Source organism: Belonocnema kinseyi, chromosome 10 (assembly GCF_010883055.1).
Source record: "Belonocnema kinseyi isolate 2016_QV_RU_SX_M_011 chromosome 10, B_treatae_v1, whole genome shotgun sequence".
NCBI lineage: Eukaryota > Metazoa > Arthropoda > Insecta > Hymenoptera > Cynipidae > Belonocnema > Belonocnema kinseyi.
This window is the reverse complement of record NC_046666.1, coordinates 109,344,728-109,362,350: the sequence shown is the minus strand read 5'-3', so window position 1 is coordinate 109,362,350 and position 17,623 is coordinate 109,344,728. Positions and strand designations below refer to the sequence as shown.

At 30.3% G+C, this 17,623-nt stretch overlaps 1 protein-coding gene across 6 annotated transcripts in view; it reads right to left on the bottom strand.

Moving 5' to 3' along the window:
* LOC117181487 (protein pangolin, isoforms A/H/I/S) overlaps positions 1–17,623 on the bottom strand; it is a 786,230-nt gene that overhangs the window by 371,170 nt on the left and 397,437 nt on the right. The window contains exon 1 of one of the 6 annotated variants that reach the window (XM_033374199.1): positions 4,477–4,562. The exons of the other annotated variants lie outside the window; for them this stretch is intronic. Within the exon in view, the coding sequence (XP_033230090.1) occupies positions 4,477–4,524 (48 nt within the window). The 5' untranslated portion in view covers positions 4,525–4,562. Of the gene's footprint in view, positions 1–4,476; positions 4,563–17,623 lie in introns of those variants that run through there. 6 annotated transcript variants of the gene reach the window in all.

Genomic DNA, 17,623 nt, shown 5'->3' with positions numbered 1-17,623 from the left:
TATTACAAAAAAATAATTAGGAGGGGGGGGGGGTGACAAATGATCAAAAAATGATCAAAAAAAATTATTCAATATACTGTGAAGACTACAAATTTAAAATGTCTTAACTATTAAGGGTTTAAATATTTTTGAAATTGCTATTCTGGAGACTATATAGCACTTATTCTTTTATTAAGAAATCTCAACCAAATTGTTAAAGCAAGTTTTTTAAAGAGTTTTAAAAACCTTAAAAAAGGTCAGAGGTTTTAATAGTTCAATACCTCTTTAAATTTGAAATTAATCTATACTTTATCATGTTTGAGCTACAATTATTCCATTTTAGAAGTTATAATTTACAATTGTGAAAAACAAATAAAATGTTTTAATTAATTTATATTTAAAACAAAAAACCTTTGTATAATATTTTAAAAAGAAAACTGAAAGCAAAGGATCGACTTTCAAAGGAATCGAAAGAAAGTGACTCGCTGGATTGCAAATGAACATGGAAAATAGTGTATTTTCGCATTTTTAAATTTTAAATTAAAACTTTTTCGCGTTATAACAATTTCGAATCCCAGAATGTTATTTTTGACCTAACCTATAACTTATAACGAAAATTCTGAAATTTCAAACAATAAGGCTATATTCTGAAAATGAAGCAATTTTAACGTTAAAATTCAAGTTCTTAAACTGAAGGCCTAAAAATTTGCAAATTTTAAATTAGTGTTGTGTAAATTGTATTGATATCTTAAAAGAGTATAAATAGTTCTTAAATTAGTTTTTAAATTTTATGAAGTTTACCTTTTTTACATACCTAGATGTCAAGAAAGCCTACCAGTGACTGAAATGGATTAGAAAAAAATCGCCAAGATCCAAGAATAAAAATTGAATGTACAGCGATTTTCTAAATTTTTAATTGTGATTATCTTTAACTTTGTGATATCAAAAATTTCCATACAATCTTTTTTTATTAATACTGTAGGAAAAAAATTAACAAGATCGAGCGCCGAGATTTTGGAGCAAATTTTCTGTAATTCTATGGGGACGGCTGAAATATCCCGAAAAATAAAATTACCGACTCGGTAAAACTCTCTATCACGAAAAATACAATTCCAAAACTAATAAAATTCCTGAACAGTTTATAATATTAACGAATTTAAAAATTCCCAAATAATAAAACTCCCCAAAGAAAATTGTTTCTTAATCAGTAATAATTATTTATTAAAAATACGATAATAAAATATTGTTATCAAATAAATTTTTGTTTAATATTTAAAATGTTAAAAATTGTTTGAATTTAAAATTAAAATTATAAAAAAAATTTTACCGATAAATTCATATACAAAAACACGTGTTTTTTAATTAACATTTCGATTTTTCGGAAGAACTTTTGTGATTTAAAAAATACTATATACTTTTTCAACCAAAATATCTTATCCAGAAATATATTTTGTTTTAATTATTGTTATTTTAAATTTAAACAATAATGTTCAAACACTTCATACATTTAAAAAGTTGTTTCATGATGTTAATATTGGTGATATTCCAAGTGATTTGATAGATGGTTCTTCTAAAAATTTGTGAAATTCCTTCTAAATAAATAAATTCACTATCATACTCATTTCTCGGCTTTTTCAGGTTTAAAAAAATCCCCGGTCATTTCCCGGTTTTCCGTCCAGCGTCTACCCCACAAATAATAAGTTAACAAAGCTTCAGATATAGATTATTGGGAAGATCAAATTCAGTAAATGATAGTTTTACATCTGTTCTAAGAGTAAGTAAAATATTGAAAACTTAAAATGTTGTCTGATATAATTGCACATTTTTCAGGAGGTTCGAACAGAATTTCTTCCTCAATATATTTTACTGAAAATATGAATATGTTAAATATGCTCCGAATTTTAAGCAACTATTAAAAAAGCAAAAAGAAATTTATAACAAAAAATGAGAAAGCTCATTTTTCTCGTAGGCTTAAATAGGTTAGAGTTCAATATATTAAAGGCATTTTTTGCTAAGAGTTGGATTTTTTTAGTGGTAATTATAACTTTCCTAAAAGTTTTTACCATTAGGAATTTGTTGTCCTTCTATAAATTTACTTTAATAAATTAAGTAACATTATTTTATTTTATATATAAACATTGTATTGTTCCTACACAGTTATATATTTATAAGGACTAAGAAAAAGATTATTCATAATTAACTCGCGTAATTGTCCCATTCATATTATAGTATTCCAGAAAATATCTTAATTTTTTTCTTCTAAAATGGCTCGATGCCTAAAAATTGTTCCTTTTCGTGTAAAATGTCCACTGTATATTGGTAGAATTAAAAAAAATTAGGTATCACTTAAGCCCATGATTTGCAAAAAATTGCTTATGTTATTTTAGTTTCCGCTGTTAATGGTTTTTTAAAATTATAATAGAAAAAGAATAAAATGCATATATACTGAAGTAAAATTATAAATCAATAGTTGAAATTAAAAAAGCAATTTTGTGCAAAAATTGACTTGAGTGATCCCTAAATATTTTTTTTATAAATAATGACAATATTCCGGAGACATTTTGACAGCAAAGGAAAAATTTGTAGGGCAGACATTTTAGAAAAAAGCTTTTTTTGGACCACGCTTCATTTATTCCTATTTTTTTACCACTTTCAATAAGCTTAGTTAATTACCATTTAACCATTCACAAATGGATAACGGAAGTTTTTTAAAAGTATTATGTAATACTTTTTAAAGAATGTAGGGTCAGAATTGCTTTAATGAATGTGATATTTAATACTTGAGTGGCTCATTATACAGAAAAATTATACCTTGGGGAAATCTATAGATACCTGGCAACATCCTAGAATTGCCAGGGAATTTTGTAACAGACTTTGAGTAGATGCCGTGAGATAATTCTAAGCATAATATTTTTTAATATTTGTATTGATATCTTTCAACATATTAAATATATAAAGAATATACCGATTATTAGTATAAATGAACGTGATTCTTTCTCAAATGAGCTAACAATTACTTTTACATTTTATAAACTAAAAAAACCTGAAAATCCAGAACTGTCGCTTAATACATAATAATATATTTTTTTAATTATTCTGTCTGTCTGTTAGTTTGTAGATGTTTATTTTGTTAGCACGATAACTTTCGAACGAGTTTACAGCTTGGCTTGGCCTTTGGTATATTTTTGAGTGCCTTAAACTAAAGGTTAAGTTCTTTAGCCAGCCATTTTGGATAAAAAATCAAAAAATGAGCGCATTGGAAACATTTTTGAGACAACTTTTTTTCAAGATTCAAACATTCTCTATACGGATATATACAGTATTCAAAAAGACGAACAATTTATCCTAATGATGATTCGAAACTTTCGTCTTTTAATTTCTTGTTTCTCTCGTGTGTGCGTTTTCAAAAAAAATTAATTTCTTTATGCTTAATAAAATGGCAAATCAGAAATTGTACTGTTTCATTAAAAAATTTCACAGCATTTGAAAGATTCCGAAATCTCTAAATATATTCTCAATATATATATATATATATGTGTGTGTGTGTGTGTGTGTGTGTGAGTGTGTGATAAATAGTTAATTAAGTCTGGAGCACCTGAAATTTTTGACCTAGCACAATAAATTTCTCACAAGTAGTGATACGTTTCTCTCGTTTAGTATATAAGGACCGAAAGAATCAGGACTATCAGCGAAATGCGTGCGATTTATAGATATAAGATAGGTTTATATATGCGTATAGGCATTAGTCAAATCTTCGTAAACAAACCCATTGTAGCCAGCGAGCCACCATCCGAGCACACACACACACACACACACACACACACACACACACACACACACACACTTGCTTGGAAAAATTGCTCGCAAGCTTCATAAGGCTACGCGAGTGAACGCCCTCAATATGAAGCCAGATCGAGCCAAGAAGACCTGGGCGCCTCAAATGAGGGGAACAGATCAGCTGCTTACAAGCCCACGAATGAGCCTGGAAGCATTGTCACTTCTCTCCGTCTGTCTTTTTGCCATGCGCCAGCGTGAAACACAACATCACGTGACCCCATTTTTTCATATAGTGGTTTAGAAAGATTGCAAGACGTTCCTAACGAAATGTTCAACATTATGTTTCATTTCTTTCAAAGCACTATACTAATTTTCGTTATTCGAATCCATTACAACACTTAATACAGCGACTTAGAAATACTGTAATTTTTTTATGTAAGAGTCTAAAATTCGTACGATTTATTCTAATCAAAGATATATTAGTCTGCATTTTCATAGTCACTATTCGACTTTTTCTAACCGAACCTTGATTATCTCTAAATTCGTACACTTTATTTGAATTATGGATATGTGATAAAAGAAATATTAATATCCAAAGTCTACAAAATACAAAATATTTTGAGAAGATGAAAAGTAAGGCTATAGTTTCTTCGTCACAGAATTATACGCCTTATTTTTGAAGGACTAACTAAATTAATTAATTTAATCAAATTAACTTACCTTTTTACACAAACGGGGGACTGGCAACTGACTGCTTCTTTTTATCATTTACTATTCAGTAATTACTAATACTTAATTGTCATACGACCAGATGCGAGGTTTGCTTGACGGCTGGCAGCAGCTTCATGTCAGGTGCGGCAGCGTTGCGCGACGCATGCGCTAGCGCTTAGGTTTAATGCACACTGGTATTATTTCAGTTTACATATAAAAATATATTAATTTTGGTATACATAGTAAATGAGTTTAATATAATTTTTATTAGGTTCATTTTAATTTACAAATGCGTTAATTTTCAAATACACTTTATGTTCGTATATTCAGATTTAAATCACCTTCAATAATTATTTTTTATGATCTTAAATATGTAACAGTGTACACTTAATTATTACTTGAGCATTTATGCAATTATGTATTATGATTTCCTAAATATTTTATGCCAGAATTATTATTATTTGAATTTACTTCTGTAATTTTTTAAAGTCCAAACCGTGATTCTGTCTAGAAACTATGAACGGAAAAAATGTACACGTAAAAAAGTCACGAACTAGTAGCTAGGTCTCGGATATGAGAAAAATTCATTGGAAATTGATGTATTTTCGTAAATAATCTGCTGATTTTTAGACAAAATTGACGAGAACTCGATATCACAAGTCGAAAACCGTTCATCACTTTTTTTCCGTAAATAATTACAAAAATATTATGAGTAATTGGCACAATTTTCACACAGCACTCACGAACTTGCCCGACAAATCTGGGAACTAGGAAGTAGAACCGTCTTCACGTGACCCGTACATACTCTCACCCATACGCGCGGTGCGTATGTATGGTTCGAGTTCCTCGGATGAGTGGCTAGAAGTTTTATAATACCTATATTGGTTAAGCTTCGATGGCTGCGCTTGTTAAACACCCATAGTTTATGTTTAGAAACTGACGAACCAGCAGTTCGAGTGTTCAAATCCATAGAGTTGCGCGAATTTATAAATAAATATATATTAAATATTAAATCGAACAAGAAAAATTTTTCTCTTTTTAAGTTTGATTCTAAAATATTTAGGAACTGTTAGTAGGAAATTTGTAACTGCTTGTAAAAAAGTTCCAAATGTATTCATACATTTTTAAAAGAAATAAGGATTTACTGTTTGATTTCTTTATCCCGTATCCGAGACCTAGCTACAATCTAGAGACTTTTTTTACAGATACATTTTATCCGTGCAGCTAAGACCTGGATTGTTTTCATATATTCATATTCGTAAGGAACTTCTAGATAGAACCAAGACTGAAACTAGACAGCAGAAAGATTTTATTCAAACACGTCGCGAAACTAGACTGCACCCGAGGGGCTATTCACTCTGTGCTAGTGGGTACCAGTGATTTCAGATTTCAAATTGATTTCAAATGATTTCATGCACTGATTCGAGTGCTGAATAGGGAACTGAATTTAATTTTTGATAGGTCAAGAATGCAATGATTTCAAAACATTTGAATGATTTCAAGTGATTCTGAAATCAAATAAAATCGATTCCGAATCGTTACGCAACTGATTTCATTGATTTCATATGATTTCATTTGACTTCATTGATTACGGAGTTGATTTCGTACACTACGTTGGATGATTTTACTTCGGGCTTTCTAAAAAATGATTTCAATGATTTCATGATTTCATATAATTTCATGCGATTCGAAATCGATTTCAATAGGTGGGGTTACATGATTCTTGGGACTGAATAGCCCCTCGACTGCACCAGTGTAACGCCAGGCTAATTTTGCGTGAATGGACAGGCTTGAGAAAAACTGTAATGGCTTTAATGTGATTTTTAGACTGCCATGAAATTTTCCAACACCGGAATGACGATAACTAAGGCTGGCATCGTAATTCTCACTACTTTTCGAAATAAAATGAAGCGATTATGAAGCGAAAGAATATCTAGGCAAGATTAAAAATGGGAAATTATCTATTATTTGTGTAAAGTTTAACGGACGTTATTTTCTTTACAGCGAATCTTTTATCTGGAATTGATGTAAACTTATTCATATGTAAACTTGTTCATATTGCGAAGACTTTGGTGTCAAGAGCAGTACCAGCTAAACCACGAGTCTCAGTATCACATTTTCATCAACATTGTTTGCGGTGGGTTCAGATAATTAGTTATGTCGCTCTGAGCCTTGTATCTCTGTAAGCTGCTGGTAACTTGGGAAAAACAAAAATGTTCTTAACTCCTTTGCTGCAAGATATACACAGAAAAAAAGTACTTGATTTAAGTCGAAAATTCAGCTTATTTTAAGGTGTCACAAAAAAAAAGCATAGGCAATCTGAAATTAAGAATTACATATGAAAATTAATTTCAGGGGATCCCAACTAAAATTAAAGGTAATATTTTAACTAAAACAAGAAATTTCTCACGCCTAACCTACACTCCTCAGCTGTTCTTACATAATTATTCGTTAGAGGAAATATACAATTTGCATAATACATCGAGAGGACGCTCACGTTGCCAAGTAAGACGTTTCATAATAATTTAATTATTTTTATGGGTTCAATAATCCATATATTGACTTGATTTTAGAAAAACACAGAACTTACTAGGACTTATCTAGGAGTCGATTATTATAAGCAATATTAAGTTGTTGAAACAACTTTTCTGTAACTTTTATTAATTATTACCTCACTACACGGAGAAAAATGGATTATACGAAGTGTATATTGCAAGTGGAGGATAACAACCCGTAAAGAAAACTATTATATCGCGTATAATCTGTAGTATTTTCCTAATATATGAAGATATTACCAAACATAATCACGAGATTTTAGATTCTTATAATCTTCAGATATTAATTCGTAACGTCTAGAGATTATCAAATATGCATGCATGCGCGCGCAAGCTCTAAGGTCACTTGACCACTGAGTCATTTACATTCACATATCTCGAAGCATCCATTTTGTCTATGCGTCCCTGCATCAAGTCGACGTTGCTTCGCGTGTTGTGTATTTCATAAATTATGTGTATTGTATTAAATAAATAATACAAAGTATTACTTAGTGAATCTACGTTTGTGTTCTATATGCAAACTGGAGTTCAACACACTAAATAAATATAGAATTTATAATTTTCTAATAATTTCATTGTTATTTCTTAGCCATTTTAACAATTGAACCGAAACAGTGGGAATAAAACTCAAAAGACATCGATAGAATGTTTTAAGAACGATGAATGCCAGACTTTTTGTTGTTTTGTAAATGTCCAATGCCCCAAATGGACCTGCAGAAAATTAAAAGGTTTCTATAACATTTTTGTTTGATATTAGACTGTTTTAGAACACTATAATTAGGTTTTTACATTTTTGCACTATGGAAATTTTTATATTTTAGGTCGGTAGATTTAATACCTTGGATCATAGTGGGTAATATCCTAGATATTAAATTTTAGGATCCTGGATTATAGATTTTAATATCTTGGATTATAGATTCTAATATCTTGGATTTTAGGTTTAAATATCTTTATGTTTTAAATTTAAAAATCTCCTGTTTCAATCTATAATCCAAGATTTTATCCGGTATTCTCTATTCTTTAATATTCGTAGATTTTAGTTTGTGTAATCTGGATCGCTGTACCACAGTTAATAGTCCAAGATTATACCTGGTATTATATTTTTAATTACCGGGTATAATCAATTTTCCTCAGTGTAAGTGAAAAAAGGACAGAAAAATAAAAATGATCAGGAATTTAATTAATTATTAGGAATTTAAAAAAATACCTTAAGGCTATGTGATGAGCAAAACAGCTGATCAAGTCAGCCCTAAGATCAATATTTTTTTTCACCCATATATTGGAAAATAAAAGTTTAAATAACGCGGAAATTTTTTTCGAGAAAAGTTAATAAATATTAAAGGATCGTTTGTTGCCTTGCAAAGAGTTGGAGGAAGAAAAACGTTTATTTATGCAAATAATGATTATCGACGGACACATTTAGGTTTTACAGCAGAAGTTTGACTTTTAACCATGGACATAGGAAACACGGGACTAGGCATGCCATCCTAACTTGGCGAGCGGGGTTGAATCCACGGGAGGGGGGAGAATTCCATGAGTGGGGGGAGCCGACATCTTACGATGTGCCATTTTTTATTATGCGCACGAGCATTTTTGCCGACAAACTGTGCATGAAAATATAAACATGTGGGCGCTGCCATGTTTGTCGCGGGATATCAAAAGGTGGCGGACCTCCCCCCTCATTGCACCACCCCCGCAATGGCATGCCTAGTCCCTTGTTTCCTATGTCCATGCTTTTAACTTTCTCTGACGGTAATGCAATCTGTTTTACCCACAGGTGCCTAGAAGTTCGAAGTTCTCTACTCGCTGCGCTAGTGCTGCTTTGACACAGCTGATACCAGACTGATACGTATGTCAGACTAAATATGTTTATTTGCATTTCAAGTGCGAACATTAGTTTTTGCACTATTCGTGCATAATTTTCGTGAGCGATTTTTGTTGTTTTGCCACACTTTGATCAATATAAATCTCATAACTAGCCCATTGACAACATTGCAAATTGCTTGCAGGGTTTGACGACGGCAAAGTTGGTATTTCTCCAAAATAGTCATAAAAAAAACTTTTTTCACTATTCTAATTATTTAGAACCAGAGACACATTCTTGCATGCCTTCTATTTATCGTGCCAAATTTTTAACGCGATATCTCATCCCGTGTGGACGTAAGTTGGGAAATAAAACTTCCACTGGTATTTTCTTCAAAGAAATTTTTCTCAAAATTTCCACCGGAACAAAACAGAGGAATGGATCGTATTACCTCCTCTTTCATTTCCCAAACTTTCATAGCGATTCCTCATTTCGATTAGACGTAAGTTGGGAAAGAAAAATTGAAGACCAGGTTTGGTCACGTGACCCTCTCGTCACATGGCCTTAATATCTTTCATATCCTTTGTAATCACTTAAATTTATTGACATATTTTCAAACTAACATAACATGAGATCGTTGATATCCTGTAAAATCTTTTGAAACACCTAGAATTTTTTTAAGCGTTTGATAACACAGCCACACGAAAAAAAAGTGTGAGGATCTGGTAACGAGACACACGTATTCCTATGGATTTTGGGGCGCTGTATTCTAATTCGGTATCAAAAATCACCCATCACGTCATGGTTGAGCCATAACCTCAAAAAATGACGAAAAATCATGCACTAAGGAAAATAAATTTCAAAATAATGCCAGTGATGCAAATTTTCACTTCAAAAACATGCCGACAACTGTGAAGGATCAACCCTTGCCTGATATAAACTAATTTAACATAACTTTACCCAACAGAACCTGACCTCACCTAACCTGAATTAACAGACATTTATTGAACTACACGTAAAGCTCTTGAAGCAAATTTTTCCAGTAGCAAATGTGTGCTACATCGAATGAATAAAGTATTTAGAATCTATTTCAATATCATAAAATCCCTTCAAATTTCGTGAAATCTAATATTTTCTGAAATCCTGGAAATTTTATTAAAATACCTTAAAACTTTTGAAAATTGTTTAAAAGTTAAAATCATTGTATTCCACAAAACTCTTCTAGAATCTCTTGGAAAATTGTAAAATATTTTTGCTTATACTACCTTAATACCCTTTTGCTGATATAACCATAAAACATTTTAGATCTCTTAAAATAAGCTAAAATATTTCACTCTCTTTGATATCATTTTACATGATTAAAATCATTAAAATATTTTGAAATTCACTAAAACTTGAAAATTATTTATGATTTTAAAAAATACCTTGATATCTTTCAAATACTTTAGAACCACCTCAAATTATTGTAATATATTAAAAATACTAATATATTTAATATCCTATGAAATCTTTTGAAATCCGTTGAGATTTTTTCAAGAGCTAAAAATGTATTGCAATTTTTAAAATACCTGCAATTCTTCAAAATTATTTGAAATCCCTTGAAATTATGTAAATCAGTTGAAAATTCCTTGGACTTTTTGTAATATTCTTGATTATCCAGAATTCTTTAAAATCTTCGGAAACGCCTTGAAATATTTGGAAAATATTGAAATCCTATGAAATTCCTTAATTCTTGTGCATAAATTCTTTGAAATCCTTTGGAATATTATAAAATCCCGTAAAACTATAGATGAAATCGGATATTTTCTGAAATCCTTTAAAATTTATTAAAATACCTTGAGCGCTTTTGAAATCGCTTAAAATGATTTAAATCCTCTGAAATCTTCTAAAATCCTATGGAGTCATTTAAAATATCCTAACACTTCGTAGGTCCCATAAAGTCGTTTGATATCCTCAAAAATGTTAGCAAGTTCATTAAAATCACACGGGAAAGTTAAAAATAATTAAAACCTTGAAAAGAGTATTAAATTTTTTTTGGAATTTTTCACTTTAAAAGGGGGCTAAAGCCCCTATTATATCTATTCCAAGAAAAGGAGGAAAATTGAAATAAATTTCAATCCATGTTCGAAAGTATTCGAGTTTGTGATGGTAAACCATTTTAATGTATCCTACTTTGTTTTTTATTTAGATGAATTACTACGATGTCAGAAATTTGATTGAGATTGATCTGAAAAAATTCATTCGTTGAGAAAATAATATTTTTGATGTTGTGAATACACAAAATATCATAGTTAACAGGCAATACAATATGCTCTCTAAATCTGAATCAGTGAAATTTCACTGATTGTCAGTGAAATTTAACTGATTCAAATAGCTAGAAATGGCTCACTGACAATCAGTGAAAGGTTACTTATTGAGTTAGTGATATAACCACTTTTGAGGGTTGGCGGCACTGCACCATGCCAATTTAGCAATCTTAATAAGATAATATTTTAATACATTCAATCAATCATAGCAAAAACTTAAAATCCATAAATCTGATCAATTATTAAAAAAGGTGAATAGTTCAGATGCTTTTAAATGACAAGCAACCTCACATATTACTTTAATTTCAAGATTGGACTGTCATGTACAAATCCGTTAAGTAAGTACTTCATATACGAGTAAGAGTATATTTATCCCCTAGTTAATTTAGCAGACTTACAGCCCGAAGAAAATAAAAAAATTTATTTCATTAAGGAGTTCTTCTTGATACTTAAGTAAAGGAGTAACAACATATGTCTCTTTTAAAATAGATTGGGATGTTAAATTAAGGAGCGAAATACAGAATCTTATTAGGAAGATGGAAAAATAATACAGATACATAATAACATAAGAATATTTATTTTTTTTCGTGCATTCACATCATTTCGCAATGAATCCCAGAGATATTCTTTATCTGAAATTAGATAAAAACGCTGCAAAACAATTGAAAACTGCAATTATCCGAGGCAGATAATTTTTGAAATCCAGAAAAAGGCGTCGAGTATCCGGATAGCCGGGTATTGCCCGATAATCTAGGTACCCAGTACCCGAGTTATCGGTTATTACCCGAGGACCCGAGTTAGATTTTTGCACTAAGCATTGTATTTTGGCTAAGAAAAAGATTCAGGACAAAATTACTATTTATGTCCATATTATATCAGATTTTCTTGTCGATTTTTTGCAGAAATTTAACTTTTAGCGTAAAAATAAATTTTGAAGCAAGAAAAGGATTCAATATAAGTTTTAACTAAGATTTGCTGAAAATTTTTAAGTTCTTTGATTGATTATTTAATTTAGAGCATTGAACATGATAACGTGGATTTACATTTTTTGAACTGAATCTGAATCTTGCAACTCTACAATTGATAGAAGTTAAAAATTCTAAATTTGCAGTTCATCTGGATTTAATTTAAGCTTGTTTGATTTTAAAGTGATACTGCTTTCCATTTTATACGTGTAAATTATTGAGCTCGAATACAAATTTTTTTAATTAAAAAATTTTAAAAACTTCAATTTAAAAAGTTTGAAATTCAAGAGTTCTAATTCGAGTGCTTAAATTTTTAGTTTTTTTTATTGTTTTAAATGGAAAAATGCTTAGCGTTCTATTTTTTTATTTTATTCACAGTGAAAAATGTTTGCAAACCGAGAAAGACACGGAAATTGACTGGGAATTTTTTTCTTCGACTAAAATGGCCACCCCGATATATGTACGTACTCTGAAAGAAATGAATTGCTGGTACAATCATATTGCGCGTTAGATCAGCCATCGATAGGTCTATTCTAGCCATACAGATTCCTGATCTAACCAGCAATATAACTGTATCAGCAATTCATTTCTTTCAGTGTAAATACTTAAAAATCAGTACTTTTATAAAGTTCGATTTTCGAGCACAAACATTTTTACGTTCATTATGAGATTATCAAATCAAAATGACAGAAAAAAATATTTTTATAAGACCAAACTCCAACAGAAATTACTCACACGGCACTGATTGTTTATGGTTTGGCGAGTCCCGAGATTGTACGAAGGAGATAGAGGGTACCCCTGAAACAGCTTCTATAGCGGGACTGCAGTGTATTTGAAAATTTAACCAGATATTTCTAACAGTGTAAGTCGTAGGAGCACTCAAGAGTGTTAAACTGTGTAGAGGCCGTAGCTGCGGTCTCGGCCGGATTTTTTCGGTACTGCCACTTGGAAGTATATATTTACAGATATTTACATCATCATTTTTAAAGTTTTGGACATTTTTAAAAATCTTTTTAAATATTTTCTTGAAATTAATTTTTAAAAATAAAAAATTATTGTCAATTTTGTAAGGAATATAAATAAATTTTTATTATATTTTGAAACCTTTGAAAATGCTTGAAAACCTTCTAAATTTTTCGTTTGAAATCTTAAAAAATCTACATTTTGTTTAAAATTTTTTTACATCCTTTCAACTCATTGTTATTTATTTATAAAAATTTGCTATTGTTTTGAAATATTCCTAAATATTCTGCTGAAATTAATTTTTCTAAATAACAAAATCATTTTGAATTTTACCAGGAATTCTAAGACAATTTTTTTACTATAATAAAACCTTTTATAATCCTTAAAAAGTTCACAATTTTAATTTTAAAAATTAGAAGTATTTCCTGAACTTACTCGTATTTTTTCTAAATGAATACATTTTTATCTGTTATTCATACAACAAAATTCAACATTTTCCTTTATAAATAAAAATTGTTTTGAAGAGAACAATAAAATTAACATTGTGACGTTCTAAGTTTGAGCTTAGCTCTCTGAAATTTTAACGATTCAAGGCTTTCTGTTTCAAACAATTTAGTTTCGAATTGTTTAGTTTTTAATATTCCATTTTAAATAAAAACTAAAACATTGCTGACTATTAAAAAATTTCCCTTTTTCTTAATTAAAAATGTTTAAATTGAAAAGGTTAAAAATGGTATATTTTGTACTGAAACAACAGAATGTTTATAAAGTTAAAGTCGGAAGTTTACGTTTGATTAACTACTAAGGCTTTTGAATTGAAATATTTCAATTTGTAACGACAAAATCTGTGAATAGTTTAATTTTAACTGATTTAGAACCGCCACATAAAATCATTCAATTATTGTTCAATTTCGAATACACGAACTACAGTTCCATTTTAAAAATCATTAATGAATTTATATTTACAGTTGATCAACTAAAAACGTTTTTTTGTCAAAAAAATTTAATCGCAAAAACTTTTAATCTTTAATTAAGTAAGCATTTAAAACTGCATTTTAAAATTCTTTAAATGAAAAATGTATCATAAAAATGAAAATCTAAAATGGAAAATTATTATGGTAAAAGATTTTAGAATTACACATTTCGCATTTCTTAAGTTTTTGGTATCAGCTTGAACTTTTGGTATCATAAAGGCGAACATTTTCTTTTTATAACGAAGCCAAGAATGAAGAATCTTGAAAAAAATTATCTTCAAAAAATTAAAGTCGCCTTAAAATAGCCAGAATACAGAAATAAAATATTTACCATTATTGATTGTTGTAAAACGTAACCTCGCAAATTTCGCAATCAGCTGAGTTCGCTCCCTTTTCAACTTAAATGGTTATTCACAATAAAATGATGTCTCATGCATCCATGAGAGAATTCGAGACCCTGATTGGCTGCGAGAATTACATGGTTGGGAACAGGGGCGTCGGAACGATTTTTTTCATGGGTGGGCTCACCGAAAATATGTTCAAAAATATAAATTTAAGATAAATATTAGGTTTATTTTATTCTTAGATTCAGCGATTTGATGGGTGGACGGAGCCCACCCATCAAGTTTCATGGATGGGCTCAAGCCTACCCAGCCCACACGGCTCCGACGCCCCTGGTTGGGAATCTACATTGGCTGTCAGGCTCTCTGGCCGCATGTGGATACGACGCAAGAGTGACTGTGCCAGTGTTGGGAGTACATTGTAACAATGATAGAGTATCTGTACGTAACTACATGATATAAAATAGGCGCTACATTTGAAAAATACATGCTGAGAATTGATGTTTTCTCTATAACCGTATTCAAGGAGAAAATTCGCTTTCCAGTATTATATATAATAAACTTCAATTATCTTATTTGCAAAATTCGATTCTGGACTTTTGGAGGGGGCCAAGCCACCTAGGCCCCCTCTCTGAATCCACGCCTGCCCCTAACACACCCCAACGAGTACTTGAAAACTACCCTTAAAACAAAAAAATGTCAATTCTTCATGAAATCAAACTTTTGAACACTGTATTCTCGTATTTTTTACTTAAAATTAATAATAGTAGTCCAGTGTAATATTTATTATCATTGGTTAATTAATTTTGAATTATTTAAACAAACTGAATTTGTTTAGATAATTTTTTTGGAAAATCCGTTTTCCCCTTTAAAAATTATTGCTATTAGTCTAGTGGATTATTGATTAACAGTAGTTTATTCATTTTCAATTGTTTAAACAAATGGAATTTGTTTCAATATTTAAAAATAAAAAATATCAATATTTCTTCAGTGGAATATTAATCAGCATTGTTTGATTAACGTTATTAAAAAAAAATTGTTTTGATAAAAATTATTAATTGAATATAACTGATATTTTTCATTATTTTTTTTATTATTATTAATTATTCAAACAAATTTCCTTTATTTAAATAATTGAAAATGAATGAACTAATGTTAATAAATATTCCACTGGACCAATAATGATAATTTTTAGGGAAAAACCGAATTTTCAAAAAAAAAATGATTCAAACAAATTACATTTGTTTAAACAGTTACAAATTAATAAACCAATGATTTTAAATATCCCACTAGATTAATAGTAATATTTTTAAGGAGGGGGGATTTTCGAGGCATTTTTTTAAAAACAAATGTCATTTTTTTAAGTAATGAATAATTAATTAAACAATCATAATAAATATGTTACTTGAGGAATAGTAATAATTTTAAGTAAAAAAATACGAGACTACAGTGCTCAAAAGTTCGATTTCATGAAGAACTGACAGTTTTTGTTTTAAGAGTAGTTTTCAGGTACTCGTGAGGGTGTGTTAGAGCCGTCAGCCCTATATGTCTGATACATAAATTTCTTCGTTGGATAATTCTCAACAGGCCCCCATACTTTTCCGTCACATTTTTTCATACCCTAAGAAATTATTCCAAAAACTCAAAAAAGTGATTTTTCCCCATGCATTTTACATGGGAAACTTCAACTCAAAACCGGCACCTGTTAAAATCGAAAAATGAAAAAAAACTTAGGGAATTTCTTTTTCGGATTTGGAATGAAATTGGGAGGATCGTTGCCCTCTAAAGAAAAAAAGCGTTTTTGAGCCACCCTAATAAACATATTTGAAAATATTTCTACATGTAATATAAACTCCAGGGTAAAAAGGGTTTCTTCTTTTACTCCGGTATTTTATTATTATTTGACCCGAAATATAATTTCTACATGTTCATGTTTAGTATATTATAATCTAACCAAAAATATTTCAAATTTTCCTTTTATTAAATGTCTGATAGCTTATAAGCTACATTTTGGGGAAAGACGATACATTTCGTCTTCAAAAAAGAGATATATAAGTCAATCCGCTCGTTGGAAGCTCCTAACGCGCTCCATGTAGCAACGAGGGATTATTCTGGATATTTGCAACGTTTTGAGCTTGACAAATCCAAAATTAATTAAATCCGGTAAAACGTTTCTTAATTATTTTCTTATTTAAACTTTTACACTTAAAAATTAGTATCATTTATGTTTATCTAGAAAAAATATGTTTTATGATTCATAATTGCAAATTACTGCTAAAATTGTCTTTAATTTGTGTAAAGTGCAAATAACTATCTTTTCTGATAAATGATTAATATGCGGTATATTAAATTTAATATACATAGTCTCTTAATGGCGATTCCACAACTGCGATGTTGAACACGATGCGATGGAAAACTCAATTGAAAAAGTCTGTGTCACTGAGGTTAGGGATATAATTAAGAACTTGAAAAACGGTAAGGCTGCTGGGGCTTAAACACGGTGGCGCGTGCAAACCACATAGACTGTGCGAATTGATAAATTTATGTTTCGAGATGGGAGACGTCCCAGACGATTGGAAAGAAGCAATTATCGTACCAATATACAAGAGAAAGGGAGATAAAAGCGAGTACAATAATTACTGAGGGATTAGCTTATTAAGCACCGTGAGTAAAATATATTCAAAAATACTTATTCGTAGGTTAATGAAAATAACAGAAGCAAAGATTTGGGAAGTCCAAAGTGGGTTTATGCCAGGAAGGTCATGTACGGATCAAATATTTAGATTAAGGCAAATAACAGAAAAAAGTTTGAGAGTAGGAAAAAAAAGTTTTCTGTGCATTTGTTGACCTAGAAAAAGAAGCTTTTGACAAGGTAGATAGAAGTAAACTTTGGGAAGTCCTGAAAGAGTATGGAGTCAATGGATGGATCCTACAAGCTATAAAAACAATATATACAGGTAGAAATGCGAGTGTAAAAGTGAATGGGAAACTGAGTGACTGTTGCGATATTATTCAAGGAGTTAGACAAGGATGCGTTATGTCTTCATGGTTATTTATATTATTTATGGACAAGTGTTTAAGAATGGCTCTCTTCGACGAACAGGGTGTGGATCTCGAAACAGTAAGGGTATGTGGGTTAGCGTTCTCAGATGATAAGGTTGTTATGGCAGAGTCTATCGAAGATTTACAAAGAATGTTGAATAAACTAGATGCAAGCATGAAGAGCATGGGCCTCAAAATTAACGCAA